The sequence below is a fragment of the Arachis hypogaea genome, chromosome 3 (assembly GCF_003086295.3).
Source record: "Arachis hypogaea cultivar Tifrunner chromosome 3, arahy.Tifrunner.gnm2.J5K5, whole genome shotgun sequence".
Taxonomy (NCBI): Eukaryota; Viridiplantae; Streptophyta; class Magnoliopsida; order Fabales; family Fabaceae; genus Arachis; species Arachis hypogaea.
This window is the reverse complement of record NC_092038.1, coordinates 59457448-59480871: the sequence shown is the minus strand read 5'-3', so window position 1 is coordinate 59480871 and position 23424 is coordinate 59457448. Positions and strand designations below refer to the sequence as shown.

General features: G+C 41.7%; 1 protein-coding gene across 1 annotated transcript; it reads left to right on the top strand.

Annotated features, from left to right (window-relative positions):
- Positions 1-13304: 13304 nt before the first annotated feature.
- On the top strand, positions 13305-14278 carry LOC112778017 (uncharacterized). Its single transcript, XM_025822388.1, has 2 exons — positions 13305-13899; positions 14016-14278. The coding sequence occupies exons 1-2, from the start codon at positions 13305-13307 to the stop codon at positions 14276-14278; spliced, it is 858 nt and encodes a 285-aa protein (XP_025678173.1).
- Positions 14279-23424: the final 9146 nt, after the last annotated feature.

Below are 23424 nucleotides of genomic sequence, written 5' to 3'. Positions count from 1 at the left end.
GGATCAAGCAACTTTAGTGGGTGATTAGTTTAGTCAAGCTAACATTGAGTGAATTATGTGAAAAGTGACCAGCAGAATGTAAATTGCATGGAATTTAGAATTGCAGAATATAAATGGGCAGAAGACTTAAAGAGCAAGAAAGTAAAATAGCTGAAACTTAAATTGCAAGAAAAGTAAATTGCATGAAAAGTAAAGGAATTGGGTGCTTGAAATTAAAGAAAACAATAATTCAAGCAACTGGAAATCTAAATTGCAGGAAGAATAAAAGGATTTTGGGAGTTGGGATTCAAGAAATCAAACAAGGAAGTGTAAATAGCAATCAAACAGAGAAGTAAATGATGCAGCAAACTCAAACAGATTTGGAAACTCACTTGAAAAATCAAAATAGAGAGCAGCTTGGCTCAATTGCAAAATATAAATGAGAGGTTGAAGATCTCAGGAGCTCAATGAGACTAGAAAATAAGTCTAGATCTCAATCCCTTCTTTGATCCAACAGCAAACAGATTGAAGAAGAAATAAAGATGAAAGCAGTAAAGAGAGCTTTGATTCAAATCACAATTCACTGAAATTTTGTAGACAGGCAAACAGAGAGAATTCTCAAGGTGAGATTGAAATAGAATTTCTTCAATTCTCAACCCAAGATTCAAAACAAAAATGAAAACTAAAAGAGAGAGCTTTCTAATCTAATGCTTCCTAGTGGAGCTCGCCTCCTAATGCTCTCTATTAGAGCCAATCCCTTTTGCTAAATGAAAATGATGCCTTATATAGGCTTTTTACAAGAAATGAAAATGAAATTGAAAACAAATTAAATTTCAAAATGAAAAATCCTAATCTAACTGATCTTTGTGCTTATGAGTGACGTCAATTGGGCTTTGCTTGCTTTGGAGTGGAATTGGGTTGAAGATGGATCCGGATGGCCTTGGTCTTGAGAAGAAATCCACTTGCAATTTGGACCTTGGGCCTTTAAGTTTGAGTTAAAGTTTGAGGCAAACTTTAACTCAAACGTTGGCATGTTGAAAATTATGCAGAACGGTGCTCTTTCTGTCACTCACGTTTGAGTTCAAGTTTGGGGTCAAACTTGAACTCAAACGTGCTCCTTCCAAGAACACTTTGGTGCCAACGTTTGCGCTTAAGTTTGCGGCAAACTTAGGCGCAAACGTTGGCCTCCCCTGTTATATATGCTTCTCCAACGTTTGCCTCCAAATTTGAGACAAACTTGGATGCAAACTTGGACTCCCCTGTTGTAGTAATTGTGCCAATGTTTGCCAACAAGTTTGAAGCAAACTTGGGCGCAAACGTTGGCTTCTTCCAGGGTTAGTTTTTGATGCGCCAATTGCATGCTTTAATAATGCCAATACATTCATTCATTCTTTTACTTGGCCTTGGCATTAATTAAATGATTCATGCATGCAAGCTTTATTAATTAATAATGCCGTGTTCAATCATAATTGGCATTGGTTTAATTAACATTTCATGCATCATTTCATGCATGCCTTCATTGCTTAATTAATTACTAATGCCAATGCTTTCATTTAATGAATATGGCATAATACTAACGTGAATAAGCCAAAAGTAGTATCATTCATTTTCATTGGCATTAGTAAGTAAGTTTCATGCATGTATAAGCATTAATAATCATATGCATGCATGCATAAACATTAATGCATGATAATAAGGCCCAGGTTTCATGGTCATGGGCCACGCTTTTAAAAGCATGGCCTACAGTTCTAAAACGTGCTCAAACTTCAAAGTGTGCCCAAAATTCCTCTTTTCTTCTTTTTAGCTTATTTTGTGCTCTTTTGCTTTTTTTTCTTCTTATTTCCTACAAAATTTATAAAATCAAAAGATCAAGGAAATATATAATTTAAGCATAAAAGAATGCAATATTTAAGCACTAATTATCAATTACTTGTATGAAAAAGCATAGAAAAGCATGACATGGTGACATGTCATCAGCCCACTGTCAAGCTAGTGACATTAAAGGAGCTTTTATTGGGAGGCAACCCAATTTTTATTTATCTTATTTTATTTTTCTTTTATTGTTCTTTTATGTTTTATTAGGTTCATGATCAGGTGGAGTCACAAAATAAATATTAAAATTAAAAACAGGATAAAAAATAGCAGAAGAAAAAGCACACTTTGGAGGAAGGGCTTACTGGCGTTTAAACGCCAGTAAGGAGCATTTGGCTAGCGTTCAACGCCAGAACAGAGCATTGATCTGGCGTTGAACGCCAGAAACAAGCAACATCCTGGCGTTTAAACGGCAGGAAAACACCCTGAGGAGAGCAGGCGCTGAACGCCAGAAACAAGCATGGAACTGGCGTTCAACGCCAGAAACATGCTACAAATGGGTGTTGAACGCCCAAAACAAGCAAGAAGCTGGCGTTCAACACCAGAAACAAGCATCAATCTGGCGTTGAACGCCAGGATTGCATGAAAAGGGCATTTTACACGCCTCATTGGTGCAGGGATGTAAATCCTTGACACCTCAGGATCTGTGAACCCCACAGGATCATCTCAGGATCTGTGGACCCCATAGGATCCCCACCTACCTCAACTCACCTTCTCTCCCCTTCACACAATCCAATAACACTCTTCCCCAAAACTCTTCACCAATCACCTCAATCTCTCTTCCCCATCACCTCTTCACCACTCACATCCTTCCACTCTTCCCCATAAACCCCACCTACCTTCAAAATTCAAAAGCTCTTTCCCACCCAAACCCACCCTAAATAGCCGAACCTACTCCCTTTCCCTACACTATATAAACCCTTCCATTCTTCTTCATTTTCACACAACACAACCCTTTCTTCTCCTCCTTGGCCGAAACACAACCCTCTCTCCCTCTCCTCCATATTTTCTTCTTCTTCATCCATTCTTTCTTCTCTTGCTCGAGGGCGAGCAATATTCTAAGTTTGGTGTGGTAAAAGTATAGCTTTTTTGTTTTTCCATAACTACCTATGGCACCTAAGGCCGGAGAAACCTCTAGAAAAAGAAAAGGGAAGACAAAAGCTTCCACCTCCGAGTCATGGGAGATGGAGAGATTCATCTCTAAAGCCCATCAAGACCACTTCTATGAAGTTGTGGCCAAGAAGAAGGTGATCCCCGAGGTCCCTTTCAAGCTCAAGAAAAATGAGTATCCGGAGATACGACATGAGATCCAAAAAAGAGGTTGGGAAGTTCTGACCAACCCCATTCAATAAGTCGGAATCTTAATGGTTCAAGAGTTCTATGCCAATGCATGGATCACTAGGAACTATAATCAAAGTGTGAACCTGAATCCAAAGAATTATCTTACAATGGTTTGGGGGAAAACTTAGATTTCAGTCCGGAAAATGTAAGGTTGGCGTTTAACTTGCCCATGATGCAAGGAGATGCACGCCCCTATGATGTGTGGAAAATGATCCAACACAAAACTCACCGGCAAGTGTACCGGGTCGCATCAAGTAATAATAACTCACATGAGTGAGGTCGATCCCACAGGGATTGAAGGATTGAGCAATTTTAGTTTAGTGGTTGATTTAGTCAAGCGAATCAAGTATTGGTTGAGTGGTTTTTCTTTAACAGAAGCTAAATTGCTTGGAATGTAAAGGGAGAGGGGAAAATTGCAGTAAATTAAAAGACAGGAAAGTAAAAGTGCTGAATATTAAAGAACAAGAAATTAAATGACTGAAACTTAAAGTGCAAGAAATGTAAATTGCAGTAACTTAAATTGCAAGAAATGTAAATTGCTTGAATGGAAAAGGGAATTGAGGATTGGGAATTCAGAATTCCAGTAAGAGAAAGTAAATTGCAACAATTAATAAAGTAGAAGATAAATTGGAAGTAATTAACATTCAGACAGAAAATGAAATTAAATTGCAGCAAAGGTTCACAGAAGAACCAAAGGGGAAAATGGGATCTCAGGACTCAAGAGACTAGAAAGCAACGTCTAGATCTCAATTTCCTTCCCAGATCCAAGCCCACAAAGCAATTAACAAGAAATTGAAGAAGAAGCAGTAAAGGAAATTGAAATTAAACTCAATTGTGCAGAAAAGAATTAAAGAGATTTTGAATGGAGATTGAGACAGAATTTCCTCAATTCTTCACACCCAAAACTCAAACAAGAAAAATAAAAATGGCCACACAAGAACGAGGAAGAACAGAGATCAATTCTCCTCCCCAATTCTCTGAAATCTCAGTGAAGTTCCTAAGAGAAAGTTCAAAAGCTCAAAATAAAAGTAAAGGTTCAAAGAAAATTCAAAGTTCAAAAGTAAAGTAAAAAGCTCCTAATTACATCAAACTATCTTCTATTTATACACTTTCTATTCTTGGATCTTGGGATTTGGATGGGCTTTTGATTTGGTAAAGAAATGAATTTTATTGGATTTTTAATCCAATTTTAGCCCATGAAGAATTAGCTTCCAGGAGGCTGCCCTGCCCTTGTGGAGGGCAGGGCAGGATTTGGTGCGTGCGGCCATTGTGCAAGCGTGGTGCGTTGGTGTGTGCTGCAGGATGCTGCCCTGCCCTCGCGGAGGGCAGGGCAGAAAAGTTTGGTGCGCCAGATTGGTGCCTTGGTGCGCTGCTGGTGCTGCCGAATGATGCTTTGGTGCGCCAGGTTGGTGTGCTGGCCGTGCCACAACAAAATGCTGCGAGGGCAGAGCAGTGTTTCCAAACTGAAGTCCCGCGTTCGAGACATGGCAGAAACACACGCTACTCATTTTTCTTGGCTTTCTTGGCACCATAATGAAGCCTAGTTCCTTGCTTCCTCATTGTGCCGTGTTCGAGACTTGTAGTAAGCATAGGTGAACTTTTTCTTTGAATTTCTTCCCTTGGTGAGCCCGATACTGCCCTTGAGGAGGGCAGGGCAATGTTTTGATCCTCTTGATTCCAAGGCACAGATTTGTGCTCTGCCCTTGTCGTGGGCAGGGCAGAGTTGCCTTCCAAGCTTTGTTCCCTTATGATGCCCTCCTAGAGGGCAGTGTGCCCTTGTGGAGGGCAATACTTGCTTCCCTCCTTCTTGCGCCACACCTTTTTCTCCTTGGGCCACGCTTTCTTAAGCTACGCTTTCTCTTTTCTTCTTTTCTTCACCTACAATCAACCAAAACAACTACTCAAAGTATCACTAAATTCACAAGGCTTATAAATCAATTAAAATTAAATTAAATTTAGCTTAAACCTCATGAGTTAGCATCAAATTCATGGTAGTTGCTTGATCTAAAGAAGTTATGCATTTTCATTCCAAATCACTTACTTAGGATGCAAGAAAGTGCATAAAGACTAATAAAACAAGTGAAATTAGCTTGGAAAATGGGTATATGATGACTTGTCATCACCCTACACAAGAAGGGTCAACTTTGATCAAAGGTTGGACCAAGTCCTTATGGACATATGTGTTGAAGGAGCTCAATGGAAAAGAGACTCCAAAGGCAAGCCGGTTCAATTAAGAAGACTGGAACTCAAGCCTGTGGCTAGAGGATGGTGGAGTTCATCCAACGCTCCATCATCCCCACTAGCAATCGATCCGAAGTTACTGTGGATCAGGCCATCATGATTCATAGCATCATGAATGGAGATGAAGTAGAAGTTCATGAAGTCATCTCCCTTGAATTATACAAAATAGCCGAAAAGTCCTCCACCATTGCAAGGCTAGCTTTTCCTCATCTTATTTGCCATGTATGTTACTCAGCTGGAGTTATCATAGAAGGAGACATCCCCATTGAAGAGGACAAGCCCATCACTAAAAAAAGGATGGAGCAAACAAGAGAGCCCACTCATGGATCCCAAGAGACGCATGAGGAAGCTCATCACCAAGGAATCCCGGAGATGCCTCAAGGGATGCACTTTCCTCCCAACAACTATTGGGAACAACTCAACACTTCTCTAGAAGACTTGAGTTACAATATGGATCAATTAAGGGTGGAACATCAAGAACACTCTATCATTCTCGATGAAATTAGAGAAGATCAAAGAGCAATGAGGGAGGAGCAATAAAGGCAAGGAAGAGACATAGAAGAGCTCAAGGACATCATTGGTTCTTCAAGAAGAAAGCACCACCATCACTAAGGTGGACTCATTCCTTGTTCTTAATTCTCTGTTTTTTGATTTTTAAGCTTTATGTTATCTATGTTTGTGTCTTTATTACATGATCATTAGTATATAGTAACTATGTCTTAAAGCTATGAATAATTCCATGAATCCTTCACCTTTCTTAAATGAAACATGTTTTTAATACAAAAGAACAAGAAGTACATGAGTTTCGACTTTATCCTTGAATTTAGTTTAATTATATTGATGTGGTGACAATACTTTTTGTTTTCTGAATGAATGCTTGAACAGTGCATATTTTTTATCTTTTCGTTTATGAGTGTTAAAATTGTTGGCTCTTGAAAGAATGATAAACAAAGAAAAATGCTATTGATAATCTGAAAATCATGAAATTGATTCTTGAAGCAAGAAAAAGCAGTGAAGAATAAAGCTTGCGAAAAAAATAATAGAAAGAAAAAGAAAAAGCAAGCAGAAAAAGCCAATAGCCCTTAAAACCATAAGGCAAGGGTAAAAAGGATCCAAGGCTTTGAGCATCAATGGATAGGAGGGCCCAAGGAAATAAAATCCAGGCCTAAGCGGCTAAATCAAGATGTCCCTAACCATGTGCTTGTGGCATGCAGGTCCAAGTGAAAAGCTTGAGATTGAATGGTTAAAGTCATGATCCAAAGCAAAAAGAGTGTGCTTAAGAGCTCTGGACACCTCTAACTGGGGACTTTAGCAAAGCTGAGTCACAATCTGAAAAGGTTCACCCAGTCATGTGTTTGTGGCATTTATGTATCCGGTGGTAATACCGGAAAACAAAGTGCTTAGGGCCACGGCCAAGACTCATAAAAGTAGCTGTGTTCAAGAATCAACATACTTAACTAGGAGAATTAACAACACTATCTAAACTCTGAGTTCCTGTAGATGCCAATCATTTTAAACTTCTAAGGATAAAGTGGGATAAAGTGAGATGCCAAAACTATTCAGAAGCAAAAAGCTACAAGTCCCGCTCATTTAATTAGAACTATTATTCATTGATATTTTGAGATTTATAGTATATTCTCTTCTTTTTATCCTATTTGATTTTCAGTTGCTTGGGGACAAGCAACAATTTAAGTTTGGTGTTGTGATGAGCGGATAATTTATACGCTTTTTGGCATTATTTTTAGGTAGTTTTTAGTAAGATCTAGCTACTTTTAGAGATGTTTTTATTAGTTTTTATACAAAATTTGAATTTCTGGACTTTACTATGAGTTTGTGTATTTTTCTGTGATTTCAGGTATTTTCTGGCTGAAATTGAGAGACCTGAGCAAAAATCTGATAGGAGGCTCAAAAAGGACTACAGATGCTGTAGGATTCTGACCTCCCTGCACTCGAAATGGATTTTCTGGAGCTAAACAACTCCAAATGGCACGCTCTTAATTTCGTTGGAAAGTAAACATTGAGGGCTTTTGAGAAATATATAATAGTCCATACTTTATTCAAGTTTAGATGATGCAAACTGGCGTTCAACGCCAGCTCCATGCTGCATTCTAGAGTAAAACGCCAGAAACACGTCACAAACCAGAGTTAAACGCCAAAAACACGTTATAACTTGGTGTTTTACCCCAATAAAAGCCTCTGCACGTGTAAAGCTCAAGCTCAGCCCAAGCACACAACAAAGTGGGCCCCGGAAGTGGATTTCTATACTTAGACTTTTTCTGTAAACCCTAGTAACTAGTTTAGTATAAATATAACTTTTTACTATTGTACTAAGGGTCTGTCTTTTGACCGGGTCTTTTTTCCCTATTTTTGAATTCATATGTCATTTGGGGAGGCTGGCCATTAGGCCATGCCTAGACCTTATTCTTATGTATTTTCAACGGTGGAGTTTCTACACACCATAGATTAAGGTGTGGAGCTCTGCTGTTCCTCGAGTATTAATGTAATTACTATTGTTCTTCTATTCAATTCAACTTATTCTTATTCTAAGATATTCGCTGCACTTCAACATGATGAATGTGATGATCCGTGACACTCATCATCATTCTCACCTATGAACGCGTGCCTGACAACCACTTCCGTTCTACCTTAGATCGAGCGCGTATCTCTTAGCCTCCATTCCGAAAGATCGGAGTCTTCGTGGTATAAGCTAGAATTATTGGCGGCCATTCCTAAGATCCGAAAAGTCTAAACCTTATCTGTGGTATTCCGAGTAGGATCTGAGATGGAATGACTGTGACGAGCTTCAAACTCACGAGTGTTGGGCGTAGTGACAGACGCAAAAGAATCGCTGGATTCTATTCCAACATGATCGAGAACTGACAGATGATTAGCCATGTTGTGACAGCGCATTTGGATCATTTTCACTGAGAGGACGGGAGGTAGACATTGACAACGATGAAACCCAACATACAGCTTGCCATAGAAAGGAGTAAGAATGATTGGATGAAAGCAGCAGGAAAGCAGAGATGCAGAAGGAACACAGTATCTTCATGCGCATATCTGGAATTCCCACCAATGAATTACATAAGTATCTCTATCTTTATTTTATGCTTTATTTATCTTTATATTCAAAAACCATTATAACCATTTGAATCCGCTTGACTGAGATTTACAAGATGACCATAGCTTGCTTCATACCGACAATCTCCGTGGGATCGACCCTTACTCACGTAAGGTTTATTACTTGGACGACCCAGTGCACTTGCTGGTTAGTTGTGCGAAGTTGTGAAAAAGAGTGATATTACAATTGTGCGTACCAAGTTGTTCCCGCCATTGAGATCACAATTTTGTGCACCAGTGCCCCCTTTCCCTACGTTAGAGTTCACATTAGTAAAACTAACGTGACTTTTAACGTGGGCATGCCTAAGCTTCGAGAGCATTAGTGATACTCACCTTTGTCACTAATGCTCCAAACGCCCCTCCCTCCCATGTTAGAGTTAACGTTAATTAGACTAACTGATGAGCGGATAATTTATACGCTTTTTGGCATTGTTTTTAGGTACTTTTTAATAGGATATAGTTACTTTTAGCGATGTTTTCATTAGTTTTTATGCTAAATTCACATTTCTGGACTTTACTATGAGTTTTTGTGTTTTTCTATGATTTCAGTTAATTTCTGGCTGAAATTGAGGGACCTGAGCAAAACTCTGATAAGGAGGCTAACAAAGGACTGCTGATGCTGTTGAAGTTTGACCTCCCTGCACTCGAAATGAATTTTCTGCAGCTACAGAACTCTAAATAGCACGCTCTCAACGGCGTTGGAAAGTAGACATCCAGAACTTTCCAGAAATATATAATAGTTCATACTTTATTCGTGATTAGATGACGTTAACTGGCGCTCAACGCCAGTTCCATGCTGCATCTGGAGTCAAACGCTAGAAACACGTTACGAACCAGAATTGAACGCCAAAAACACATTACAACTTGGCGTTCAACTCCAAAAGAAGCCTCTGCATGTGTAAAGCTCAAGCTCAGCCCAAGCACACACCAAGTGGGCCCCAGAAGTGGATTTCTGCATCAATACTTACTTTTGTAAACCCTAGTAGCTAGTTTAGTATAAATAGCACATTTTACTATTGTATTCAGAGTCTTTTGACAATATAGTCTTTTGACCATTCGGTCTTTTGATTACGTTTAGTGGGCTGGCCATTCGGCCATGCCTGAACCTTCATCACTTATGTATTTTCAATGGTGGAGTTTCTACACACCATAGATTAAGGGTGTCGAGCTCTGCTGTACCTCAAGTGTTAATGCAATTACTACTATTTTCTATTCAATTCAGTTATTCCTGTTCTAAGATATTCGTTGCACTTCAACATGATGAATGTGATGATCCGTGACACTCATCATCATTCTCACCTATGAACGCGTGACTAACAACCACTTCCGTTCTACTTTAGACCGGGCGCATATCTCTTGGATTCCTTAATCAGAATCTTCGTGGTATAAGCTAGATTGATGGCGGCATTCATGAGAATCCGGAAAGTCTAAACCTTGTCTGTGGTATTCCGAGTAGGATTCAGGGATTGAATGACTGTGACGAGCTTCAAACTCGCGATTGTTGGGCGTGATGACAAACGCAAAAGAATCAAGGGATTTTATTCCAACATGATCGAAAACTGACGGATGATTAGCCGTGCCATGACAGAGCATTTGGACCTTTTTCACTGAGAAGATGGGATGTAACCATTGACAACAGTGATGCCCTACATACAGCTTGCCATGGAAAGGAATAAGAAGGATTGAAGGAAGGCAGTAGGAAAACAGAGATCCAACAGGGACAAGCATCTCCATACACTTATCTGAAATTCCCACCATTGAATTACATGAGTAACTCTATCTTTATTTTCTGTTTATTTATTATTATTATTCAAAAACTCCATAACATTTACTATCCACCTAATTGAGATTTACAAGATGACCATAGCTTGCTTCATACCAACAATCTCCGTGGGATCGACCCTTACTCACGTAAGGTATTACTTGGACGACCCAGTGCACTTGCTGGTTAGTTGTGTGGAGTTGTGACTAAGTGTTATTCACGTTTGAGAGCGCTACCAAGTTTTTGGTGCCATTGTTGATGATCACAATTTCGTGCACCACTAACGTTGGCTTATCATGCTTAGCTCCATGTTATCTCTCACGTTAGTGGTCTTAACGTGACCACTAACGTGAGCACTCTTGGGTTGGTACAATGTTAGTGACAAAGGTGAGTGTCACTAATGTTGGTGATTGGTTCTTCATCCCATGTTAGAGTTCACGTTAATTGGATTAATGTGACTCTTAACATGGCTTCATTGTTCTTTTGTGGAACGTTAGTGGCAACCACTTTTACCACTAACGTTGGAGCTCCTCTTCCTCCTCTACGTTAGCTACCACGTTAATGTAGTTAACGTGGCAATTAACGTGGGCTATGATGGCTTCGAAGGCGTTATTAGTGATCATTTTTTCCATTAACGCTACAGGCTTATCCCATTCCACGGTAGTGGTCATGTTAATTAGATTAACGTGGTTGCTAACGTGGTTCCTTCTTGCTTCCTTTGTCCCGAAATCAAGCAATTAAGGTGCATCAAAGCTCTGTTCCAAATCATGAGATTATGCAGCATCAATTTTATCATACAATTCCTGCCTAATCCTTATGAAATCATGTAAAGTTCACAATAATTGCTTGAATCAAAGTGTAAGTGTATTTTCATCCAAAACTTGCCTATTTACTAAGAAAATGCATGAAACTACCCAAAAATAGTAAAGAAAATGTCAGTGAAACTGGCCAAGATGCCTTGGCATCACACCCCTTGGATGATGAGCTCTACCGACACTGTTAAGTGTGTCCTCCAGTTGGTTTTTTGCATAGTTCAAGTAGTCGAGTTTGGCTTTTATCGTTTCTAGATCTGCTGCAAGCTCTGTGAACCTATCCTTCCACTTTAGCTACTTCAAAGTTGTAGTCATAAATTGGTCTTCCCAGCAACCAAGAAAGCGTGTCAAGGCCGACCCGGGAAACATCCTCATGGGCAATTGCGGGATCGAAAGAGATTCGGCTACAGAGGATGCTAGCGGTTGCAAATTCAGGTGGAACCAAGGCAACTAGATAGCGATAACATCGGCGAGCATCTCCCGCGAACCCAACAACGCTTCGGTATATGGGGTCTGGGATACTTAGCTGTTTGCATAATTTTAGTAGCCAATCTTGCAAGCTTGGGCTAATGAGGGGAGAGGATGGCAGGTCTAGAACAAAATGATCACCTACAACTCAAAATAGGCGAGCATGTGGTAACAAAACCGCGTTGTAAATAATTATTATGATTGCCTTACCTTCGAAATTCTCGAACATGGTCTCACGGTGCTGCTTGTAGTGCAATTTCAATATACGGATAGCCATCCACTCATTCTCCTGATGGATAGCAGGTTGAATCCTCATTGGTGCTCTTCCTTCCTGGATCCGTCGTTGTCCTTCAATATGTTTTCCTCCACCGAAGTAATTCCCCTACTCGTGTGCTTCCTTCAGTGTTTTATAGTGCTTCCAGCAGTTATCATCATAGTCGTCCATCTGCTCTTGAACCTCCTCCACAGTGGTGTATATACCTGGCACCCATCCCTTGAACACGCAGAAGTATCCTCCACTTTCTTCAGGCTGCATGATTCTTGTGGAGTTAGGATAGGTGCTACTTTAAGTAGGAAGTATGCTGAAAGAGGGAGTACAAAGGATTTTTTAGCGATATAAGTGATAGGGAGATGTGTTTCTCTATTGAGGTGATGTTAGTTTTATTAGTGGTCATCGGTGAGGGGTGGCCTACTGAGCACAAGAATTCCGTTACTTTATGAGTGATGTTTATGTATAACATAGAAAAGCTGGCCATTGTGTTTTTCACTTTTCTATGTGTTGCGGCCTGGCCCAAATAGATTGCGGGCCGACCCGACCCATAGACCACCCGACTCGAACGGTCGGTTGCGAGCTGCTTAACCACCGACCCGGACACGCGTCCTTGGCAGCTCATCACTACAGCTATATAAGGAAGATTCGAGGAAGGTGGGCCTTCTTTTGAGGGACCCACTTCTGACATAGTATATATAGGGAGGGTCCTACCCCTCCCCCAAGGTACGACACCTACCACTTTATCCATTTTTCGCCTACACACTAAACTAACAAGAGCGTGGGAGTGTCTTTGCAGGTGGCACCCACCCTTCACATCCAGAGCTCGGAACGTTGGCTACTCATGCTTCACCCTTGCGACCTGGTCCCAGGCCACACCCCACCTATCAACTCAAGGATCCTCCCAAACCATCTGGTACCCGACCTATCGAACATTGGCGCCGTTTGTGGGGACTGCCTAAATGGACATCGTGCAAGGTCTAGGAAACCATGGCCGCGCGGCGGGCCTTGAGGGGGCAGCCTCCGTCGCCTCTCCACGGGGGCGGCTGAGGTCCCCCCTGCGACGTACCGAGCCACAGTCGAGAGCCCAAGAAAGACGCCCCTTCGGGGGAACTGGTAGCGACAGAGTTTGTATAATGCAGGAACTGCACCATAGGGTGCAGAAACTAGAGCGCCAACTAGTAGATCAGGAGCATCGTCAGCAAACTCCCAACCCCGACTACTCCCAGTCTCCAAAAGCTGAGGAAGAATCTCCCACCGAAGTCGCTCCCGGCACACTCCCGCCTCAAGATCGGAATCGAAAAGTAGCCGGGAAGATCAGGAACACCTGAGAAAATGACGTGACACAATCATCTACGCCCGAGGTAAGGGAGCGCGCGCCATGAGGCGAGATCGCGAAAGTGGCGAAGAGAGATCTGGGGGAGCACGGCGACCCGTGATAATGGGCACCACCCCATTCCATCGTTATATCCTCGAGGTCCGGTTGCCAAAGCACTTTGACAAACCAACAGACATGAGGTATGACGGAACCCAAGACCCGCAGGAGCACTTCACGGCCTTTAAAGCCAGGATGAACCTGGAGGGAGTAGGAGACAAAGTAAGGTACCGCGCCTTCTCAGTCACCCTGGCAGGGCCTGCGATACGGTGGTTCAAAAGCCACCCGCAGGGCTCGGTGGCCGGCTTCTCAGATATTAGTCGTGCCTTCCTATCACAATTCACCACCAGAATCGTGAAGGCAAAGCACCCGATCAATCTGCTCGGTGTGACTCAGAGGACCGGCGACCCAACCAAGAAGTATCTAGACCGGTTCAATGGTGAGTGCTTGGAGATCGAGGGGTTAACTGATTTGGTGGCTAGTCTCTGTCTAACGAATGGGCTCCTTAACGAGGACTTCAGAAAGCACCTCACCACGAAGCTGGTCTGGACGATGAAAAAGATCCAAACTGTAGCCAGGGAATACATTAACGATGAGGAAGTCAGTCAAGTTGTGGTTGCCAACAAGTGGCAGCCCTCTTACAATCAACCCAGGCAGCACGGTAATGGAGAAATGCAAAAAGAGCACGCCAAAGACGGCGGTCTGAGCAAGACACCCAGACCATTTTCTCGTGTCAGAAAATTCACCAATTACACTCCCTCACCCTCCCCATCATAGAAGTTTACCAGCAGATAGCCGAGAAGGGAATCTTGTCGAAGTCCCGACCTCTGAAGGACCGAACCGGGGGGAACAAGAGCCTCTACTGTGATTACCATAAGGGCTACGGACATAAGACACAGGACTGCTTCGACCTGAAGGACGCACTGGAACAAGCAATCAGGGATGGAAAACTAGCCAAATTCTCCCACCTTATCAGGGAGCCTAGGAGACAAAATCGCAACCACGATGAGGAAGACAAGACCCGGACGGCGAAGCGATGACAGGAGCTAATGGACAATGACCACGGCCGTACTGTGGTAAATGTAGTAACCGCAAGAAACACAACTCCAAAGTCGAGATAGGCACACAAGAAAGACACCAAAGTCCTGGCGGTCTCCTCCTCATCTACGTGAAGCTCCAAAGGGCTTCCATCCATCTCTTTCGGTCCGAAAGACCAATGGTTCGACAAGGTCCTGGAAAGCCCCCATGGTCATCACGGCCAGAGTCGGAACCGGCCTTGTCAAACGGATCCTTGTGGATACGGAGGCATACTCGAATATTATGTTTCACAACGTGTTCGATGTATTGGGATTACGGGATGCCGACCTAACAACTCACCAGCACGGTGTCGTAGGGCTACGCGACCACTTCATCAAGTCGTACGGGATAATCTCCCTGCCGGTCTCCGTAGGACAAGGACAGGGGCGAAGATCGATAATGGTTGAGTTCGTAGTCCTACGGGACTCTACAGCCTACAACATCATTCTAGGGAGGAAAACCATTAACGATGTTGGGGCAGTGATCAGTACGAAGCTACTGGTAATGAAGTTTGTCACAGATGACGGATCCGTAGGATCCATAAAAGGAGATTTGGAAACAGCAGTCACTTGCGACAACGCCAGCCTCTCCTTAAGGAAAAAATCTAAAGAAGCATCAGGGATGTTCTGATGCACGAAAACTTGTCTCTCAACAAATTTCTCTTCGGCAAGTATACCGAATTATCGTCAAGTAAAAACACACAATAAAGTGAGGTCAAATCCCACAGGTATTGATTGGTCAAGCAACTTTAGTTGGAAGAGTGTGCTAGTTGAGCTAAACAGAAATTTAGTTAATATTTGCAGAAGATTAAATGGCGGGAAAGTAAATTGTAGAAAATAAATTGCAGAATCTTAAATGGGGGTTTGGGGAGATGAACATAAAGATAAATGGCAGAAAATAAAGAGAATGGGTAAGATCAGAAATGGGGGATTCATTGGGCTTAGGAGATGTTGCATTCTCTGGATCAAGTTCATTCTCATCTCTTCCTCAATCAATGCATTCATTGATCTCCTTGGCAATCTTAGATGATTGGATCCCAATTCCTTGGCAACCCAATCTCTCTAAGCTTGAACAATTACCCGATTCCTTGATTTAATTGCTTATGGGAAGAGATGAAGTATGGTTACTGATTATACCACATGTATTTCCAAATCAAAGTGTTGGGAGGATTACATGTCACTATATCCGCCCAAACCCCAATTTGGTCCAATATGAGAAAGCATTTCTAGCAAGATCTCCTCATCCCTTTTCCAAGGCTCAGAGGAGATCCAATTATGGAGAGTTGCTTTTCCAAGACAACTAACCAATTGAATTAAGATCGAAAGCTTTCTAGAAAATCAAGAGAAAAGAAAGTGGATGAAGAATGAAAACTATAATTAATCCATCAAATTACAACAGAGCTCCCTAACCCAATGAAAGGGGGTTTAGTTGTTCATAGCTCTGGAAATGGAAAATGATGAAGAAGAGTACATTCTACAGTGACTAAAAGTGCAGAAAAGTAAATATACAAGGTTTAGTTCTCCAAAAATGCTAAGCTCCTCTCTAGTTCAAAACTACTCCTATATATACTACTCTTCTTGATCATCTAGTTAGTTCTTCAAGTCTTTGATATGGGCCTTTGATCTTGTGTTGAAGCTGTTACAATCTTCAGTGGGCTCAGCTTTGTTTGCAGAAAAATGTGAGTTAGGCATGGACATTAGTTAGGATGCTAGTGGTGTTAACGTTAAGTGAAAATGTGGGTTCAAGAACGTTAGTGACGATCACCTTTTTCATTAACGTTCCATCCCAAAATGATCCATGTTAACTTCAACATTAGTGGCACTAACGTGACCACTAATGTTGCCTCTTGGTCTTTCACAAACGTTATTGGCACTCACCTTTTCAAATAACGTTGCCTTTTACCCCCCTTTCCCTACATTAGAGTTCACGTTAGTATAACTAACAAGACTCTTAACGTGGGCATGCCTAAGCTTCGGGAGCATTAGTGACATTTACCTTTGTCACTAATGCTCCAAACGCCCCTCCTTCCCACGTTAGAGTTCACGTTAATTGGATTAATGTGGCCACTAACGTGGTAGTGAATGCCATCTCCATCGTTAGTGACAAAGGTGAGTGTCACTAACGTTGGCTTATCATGCTTAGCTCCACGTTACTTCTCACGTTAGTGGTCTTAATGTGACCACTAACATGGGCACTCTTGAGTTGGTCCAACGTTAGTGACAAAGGTGAGTGTCACTAACATTGGTAATTGATTCCTCATCCCACGTTAGAGTTCACGTTAATTAGGTTAATGTAACTCTTAACGTTGCTTAATTTGTGCCTTTGTGGAACGTTAGTGGCATTCACTTTTACCACTAACGTTGGAGCTCCTCTTTTTCTCCACGTTAGCTACCACGTTAATGTAGTTAACGTGGCAACTAACGTGGGCTATGATGGCTTCGAAGGCGTTATTGGTGATCACCTTTTCCATTAACGCAACAAGCTTGTCCCCATTCCACGTTAGAGGTCACATTAATTAGATTAACGTGGCTGCTAACGTGGTTCCTTCTAGCTTCCTTTGTCCTGAAATCAAGCAATTAAAGTGCATCAAAGCTTTGTTCCAAGTCATGAGATTATGCATCATCAATTATATCATTCAATTCATGACTAATCCTCATGAAATCATGTAAAGTTCACAATAATTGCTTGAAGCAAGGTGTAAGTGTATTTTCATCCAAAACTTGCTTATTTCCTAAGAAAATGCATGAAACTACCCTAAAATAGTAAAGAAAAGGTCAGTGAAACTGGCCTAGATGCCCTAGCATCACAACACCAAATATAAAGCTTGCCTGTTCCTAAGCAAGTACTGAAACATAGGAAAAATGAATGAAAGAACAAGATAAATAAATAATTATTATAGAAGTTCGAATGCCTGGTTTATGGGGTTTCATGCATAACAACTTAGGTTCATTCCTTCACTGGTTTTCAGGCCTTTATCATGCCCTTGAACACTCACTTGATTGCATCCTTTGAGTCTTCCTATTTATTGATCCTCCCTTCCTTTCCAGGTTTTATTACATTATTTTTAGGCTAAGTGTTTTGTGAGAGAGCGACTCTTTATGATAAGTTTTCAGCCAACACTCCCGAACCAGTTAGTTCAAGGTGCTAGGTGTTAAGACACCCCTAAGGGCTTACTCCCTCAAGTCTCTTTCCCCCATACATACACACCACAGGCATATGGTTTGTTATTTTTTTTCTTTCTTGAGACCTTAGTGTCGAGCACCTCTTTAGGTTATTAAATGCTCTGTAGCAAAGGTTGTTCTTGATAGTGGACTTTCAGCTGATAATCCCGGATTAGTTAACCCAAGTTACCAGGTGATAATTAAGGCACCCCTAAGAGCTTATTCATCCAAGCATATCCCTTGCACAGGAACACCACAGAAAGATGCCTCAATTTTCAAACCCTTGGTGCCTAGCCCTATTTCTTATTGTTTTTCTTTCCTTTGCAAACTCTTATTGTTCTTTCTCTTCTCTTATTGGGATCTTATTGTTTGGTTAGTCTCATAGGGTGTGTCTCAAGCATGTGAATTGGAGCATATAGTTGCCTATACACCTTGTTGGTGAACCAACTTAGCTAATCAATGACCCTACCACAAACATTTAGAATTTGCTTCACAATATAACTCCAATATTGTTTTTCATAACAATTTTTTTATTGACTTAAAAGGACAAGTATACATGTAAGCATGATGAAAATGGAAAGCCAGGGACCTAGACCAACACACTTAGACCTAAACATTGAAATTTTAAAGGCAGAATTGAAAGTTCCTAAGCTACTATGGAAACATGTTCTATTTCATACATGATTTTCCTTATTTAAAGCTTAAAAAAGATAAAACAAAGAGGGAACTCCACTATTGTTTACTCATTGGGATGCTCATGCTTTCTCCCATGTTTGTCCTCTTTATGTCCACTTGTACTTCCTTTCATCCGATTCATTCTGGCTATTTTCCAATCTTCCAGTGCCTTTTTTACTGATTCATGACTCTTTTTGGCCCTTTCTCATTCCACTCGTGCTAATTCATTATTTACGTCCTTATACCTCGTGATCCGAGGGTGCAATACAGGCAGTTGTCCGACTAAATATCCGAGCCTGGCTTGAGTGTTTACATGGTAACCGGTTTCACTCATGTAGACTCCTTCCGAGAATGCTCTGTACTCATCGAAAAGATCTGTCTGTTCTCTTTGTTTCCAATGCATCTCATGAATATGTGCACCCTGATGTGCTTGGATGTTGATTAGCTTTTGAATGGCTTCTTGTTGTTGATCTTGCTTTTGGTTCAAGTTGTGGAAGGATTCACTCCACTGTCTCCCTTGTTCCAATTGCTGCTCCATCAATTGTTTTTGCCACTCCCCTTGTTGATTCATCCATCTAGAGAGTGATCCTTCTTGGCGGTCCATTATTTGCATTTGAAGCTCCTTCTGTGCCCTTTGATTCTCCATGTATTGCCTAGACAATACGTCAATAGCTTCTTGTAATTGGTGCATGTCTAACGTGGGTGGAGCTTGCTCATCTGGGTTTTGTCCTTCTTCAGCTTGATGGGCTAGCCTCTTTCTTAGTCTTCGTTGAGGTAGGGGAGGTGTAGCGGCATGCATCCGTCGAAGAGTAATTGGAATGCCGACTTTTATCCACTCGGGGTTTCCATCTTCGAACACCACCCCAGCCTTTGCGCAAAGATGGAAAATGGTGCTGGGGTAGCCTAACCTTCCTCCAGAATCACTTTTTTCAACGAACTTCCAAATGCCTTGAGCTATGAGTTCATGAACCTTGATCTCTCCTCCCTTCATTATGCATTGCACCATTGTTGCCCTCTTAAGGTTTACCTCTGAGTTGTTTTCGGCTGGGAGGATGGATCTCCTTACAATTTCGAACCACCCCTTTGCTTCAGGGTTAAGGTCCCCTCTTTTAATGAATTTGGGCTTCTTATGGGGATCTCTTACCCAATCCGCTCGTGGTATGCAAATATCTCCTACAATCTGGTCATAGTTGAGACTGCTATCTATCCTTGATTGATAGCTCTCTTCTGCGAATGGTATGATCCGTAACTTTAGCACCCTCATGATATTCATGGGGCTAAAATCCACTGTCATCGCTCTTACGAAGCTTGTATAGGATTCATCTGCCTTATCATATCTGACCGCATTTGCATAGAACTCTCTTACAAGAGTTGCATTTACTCTTGTGACCGGATTAGTGAGGAGCTCCCATCTTCGTTTTACCACCTTCTCTGTGATTTTGAGGCACTCAGTTTTTGTGACTTGGAAGCCTAACTCATATATGATTTCTTTCTCAGCCATCCACCCAAATTATAATGCATGGTAAAAGGTTCTAAATTTCTTCTCATCAAAAGGAGGCTGCTCCATAGGCTCCTTTCCTTTTCTTCTTTTCGAGCTCGACGATGCCATGGGTCAGAATTGGTGATGTGTAAAGTTTTGGAAGAATTTGGAAGAAAAAAGAACTAGAGATGGAATGGGCAGATATTAGAAGATGAAGAGGTGTAAAGTGGGGCTTTTTTTCTTTTTATATAGGAAGATGATAGGTAATTGAAGGGTGTGGATTGGTGGTACGGCTTAATAGTGAACAGCTGGAGTTTGGCATTGGATGGGCACAAGGATCACTTCTTTTATGAGGGTCTTGGTTCAGTCTCCAAGGCTATCCTACTCCCGATGTTGCATGGCAACACTTTCCAATGTGCTCCCCTTGAAGACAAGTGTGTAGTTCCATGGGGGAATTGGCCGAACCCCCCTTTTCAATTGGTTTTCCCATCAAGTTCTTCCAACATTCCCTTCAAATTCCTTGCAAAACAAAAGGAAAGAGAGATTAGTTTGAATTGTGGCGGTAAAAAAAATTTCGGAGGCTAGCCACCCCCTTTTTTCTTTTTGTTTTTGCTTTTGACTAATTAAATGTTATTCATGAATGCAAATCAACCGACCAATCAAATGCCCATGCATGCAACGTTGGTGACACCAAACTTGTTTGTGATCATATGGTGCAACAAGATTCGATTAGAACTTTCATAATATGGAGTGTGTTCAAGCCCTTTTGGTGTGCCTTCAACACTAAACTTATCATGTACTATATGCTGCATGTAGGGATTCTTATAGGTGTTTGTCGAAGTTTATTTAGAATCTATGAACCTTGATTTATTAACTACTATTAAAGATTAAAAGGAAAGGGTATAAAACATGGGTTGTCTCCCATGAAGCGCTTCTTTAGCATCATTAGCTTGACGTTTGACCTTTGTCAGGGTGGTTGGTAGTGCTTCAAATCTTCCCCTCTTGCAGTGAGTCTGTCCCCATTAGCTTTGTTAAGAAGCTCCACATCTCTCTAAGGACAAAATTTTGCTGATGGTGTACACTTGAGGCAGCTGAGATGGGATGGTGGGGAGATAAGGTGGGATAGGTGGAATATAGGCAGAGACCACTACATCTCCTGGAGAAAAATCTTTTGTAGGGATCTTCTTGTTCCTCCATCCCCTTGGGGCCTTTTTCCTTGTGTCCCTCGATGTTACATTGCTCCTTGTGGTTTCTCCTTTCAGGAGGGTTTTGTTGCTTCTCTCATATGACTCTAGTGGGTCTAGCTTCTTTTGGGTTACACTTGGCTGTTGCTCCTTCTGACCACATTGCTTGTCAACCATAGGGGTTCTTCGATGTGGTGCTTGTGCTCCCATGCTTGTCTCTTCCATCAGCTCCTTATTGTGCTCTCCCTTTGGCTCTTTGTTATCATGATCTGCATCTTGTGAGGGTTTGGATACGTTGAAGGTGAGATGTTCATCGTGTATCCTCAATACTAGCTCTCCTCGCTCCACATCTATAAGCTCCCTAGCTGTGGCTAAGAATGGCCTCCCCAGGATGATAGGATGGATGGGATTCTCTTCCATCTCCAGGATAACAAAGTCAGTTGGCAGGAAGTAGTTTCTAACCTTCACTAACACGTTTTTAACCACTCCTATTGCCTGTTTTTGAGTTTTGTCAGCCAATTTGATGATTACGTCCGTGGGTGTTAGCTCATTGATTTGAAGCTTTTTCATGAGGGATAGAGGCATTAAGTTGATGCTTGCTCCCAGGTCACAGAGTCTCTTATCAATCATTGTCTCTCCTATAGCATAGGGGATGTGAAAACTCCCTGGGTCCTTCTTCTTTGTAGGTGGCTCTGTTTGAATGAGAGCACTGCACTCCCTGTTCATCATTATTGTTTGCCTACCCTTTAGTGAACTCTTTTTGGCTAGCAGCTCCTTTATGTACTTGATGTAGAAGGGCATCTGCTGGAGGGCCTTAATGAATGGTATATTTACATCAAGAGATGCAAACATATCGAGGAACCTTGAATACATTCTCCTTGCTACACCACCTTTGAGCCTTTGGGGAAAGGGTGCATATGGGTTCAGGGTCTCCCCTTTCCTTAGCCCCTCCCTGTGTGTGGGATGGGGTGCCTGATTTCTCCCTTCATACTTTTCCTTTGGATTGTCTTGGAAGTGTTCTGTTTGTGTGTGCACTTCTTCCACACTCCTCTCATCACTTATAGTGATCGTCTTGCATTCTTCCCACCTTACTTTCTTTGTTTCTCCTCTTGGGTTCTTCTCTGTGTCACTTGGGAAACTATCAGTAGGTTTAGGAAACTGTTGAGATAGATACCCTACTTGGGATTCCAGCCTCTTGATGGTGTCTCCCTGGTTTTTTATATTGGCTCACACTTCATCCTTGAACACTCTATTGTCTTGGACTTCTTTACATATCTCTTCAAGTAGAGTCTCAATTCTGGAAAGTCTATCTTCGGTTGGTGATGGTGGGTTGAGGTTAGATGGTTGAGAGGGGTGATTAGGTGGGTGTTGATAGGATCTCTGTGAGGGATGTTAGTGAGTTGCATTGTTGTTGGGATTGTGGTTGTGGCATCTCTGGTCTTGGCCTTGGTCTTGTTGGTTTCCCCACCCAAAATGAGGGTGGTTTCTCTAACCAGAATTGTAAGTTTTGGAGTATGGATCATGGGTCTGCCTGGGTGAGTTCCCCACATAATTGGCTTGCTCCCAGTCACCTTCTTCTCCTGCATTCACTCCTTCCTGAGCTGGTAATGAAGTGATGACTGCTGTAACTTGGGGTCTTCTTGGGCACTTCCTCCAAATGAGCAATTGTTCTGAATAAGGGTGATGAGCTAAGGTTTCAATTCAAAGTTATTGGCATGTATGGTTGGCTTTTGGATGCTACTTCCACAATTTCCTGGGTTTGGATTGATATAAGAGCCTAGCACTCTTCTTTCTTGCCCAACATGATTCACAGGGCCTTCTCTGGCATGGTTGTGAGCTTCTTGTTCATGGTTGTTTTCCAAGTTCTCCTCCATGTTTGTTTCAAAGTACTCTTCCTCTTCCTCAGCACCAACAACTCTTTTTCCTCTTGCTTCCCTCCTTAATCTAAAGAGGGTCCTTTTTGGTTCGGAATCAAAGGAAGTTGAAGCCCCGCTTCTTCTCCCTGTCATACAACCAACAGAGCACTCAACAAGAAATAAAATGGAGTGATTATTCTTATTAGAGTGGCTGTTAGTGTGAGTGGTGCAAATTATCGAACAGTTAGTGGGTTAGTGAGCAGAATTATAGGTAATAACAAAGAAAAAGAAAACAGAGAGGGTAGAGGGGATAAAGGAATAAGGTAAATGAACTAAAGGTAAATGACTAGGTAAAATAAACAAACAAAAGAAAAATGCTCAATCTAGTGATCTTCCAACTTAATTATTGTCGATACAAAATCAATCTCTGGCAACAGCGCCATAAACTTGATGCACGAAAACTTGCCTCTCAACAAATTTCCCTTCGGCAAGTATACCGAATTGTCGTCAAGTAAAAACTCACAATAGAGTGAGGTCGAATCCCATAGGGATTGATTGGTCAAGCAACTTTAGTTGGAAGAGTGTGCTAGTTGAGCTAAACAGAAATTTAGTTAAGATTTGCAGAAGATTAAATGGCGGGAAAGTAAATTGCAGAAAATAAATTGCAGAATCTTAAATGGGAGTTTGGGGAGATGAGCATAAAGATAAATGGCAGAAAGTAAAGAGAATGGGTAAAATCAGAAATGGGGGATT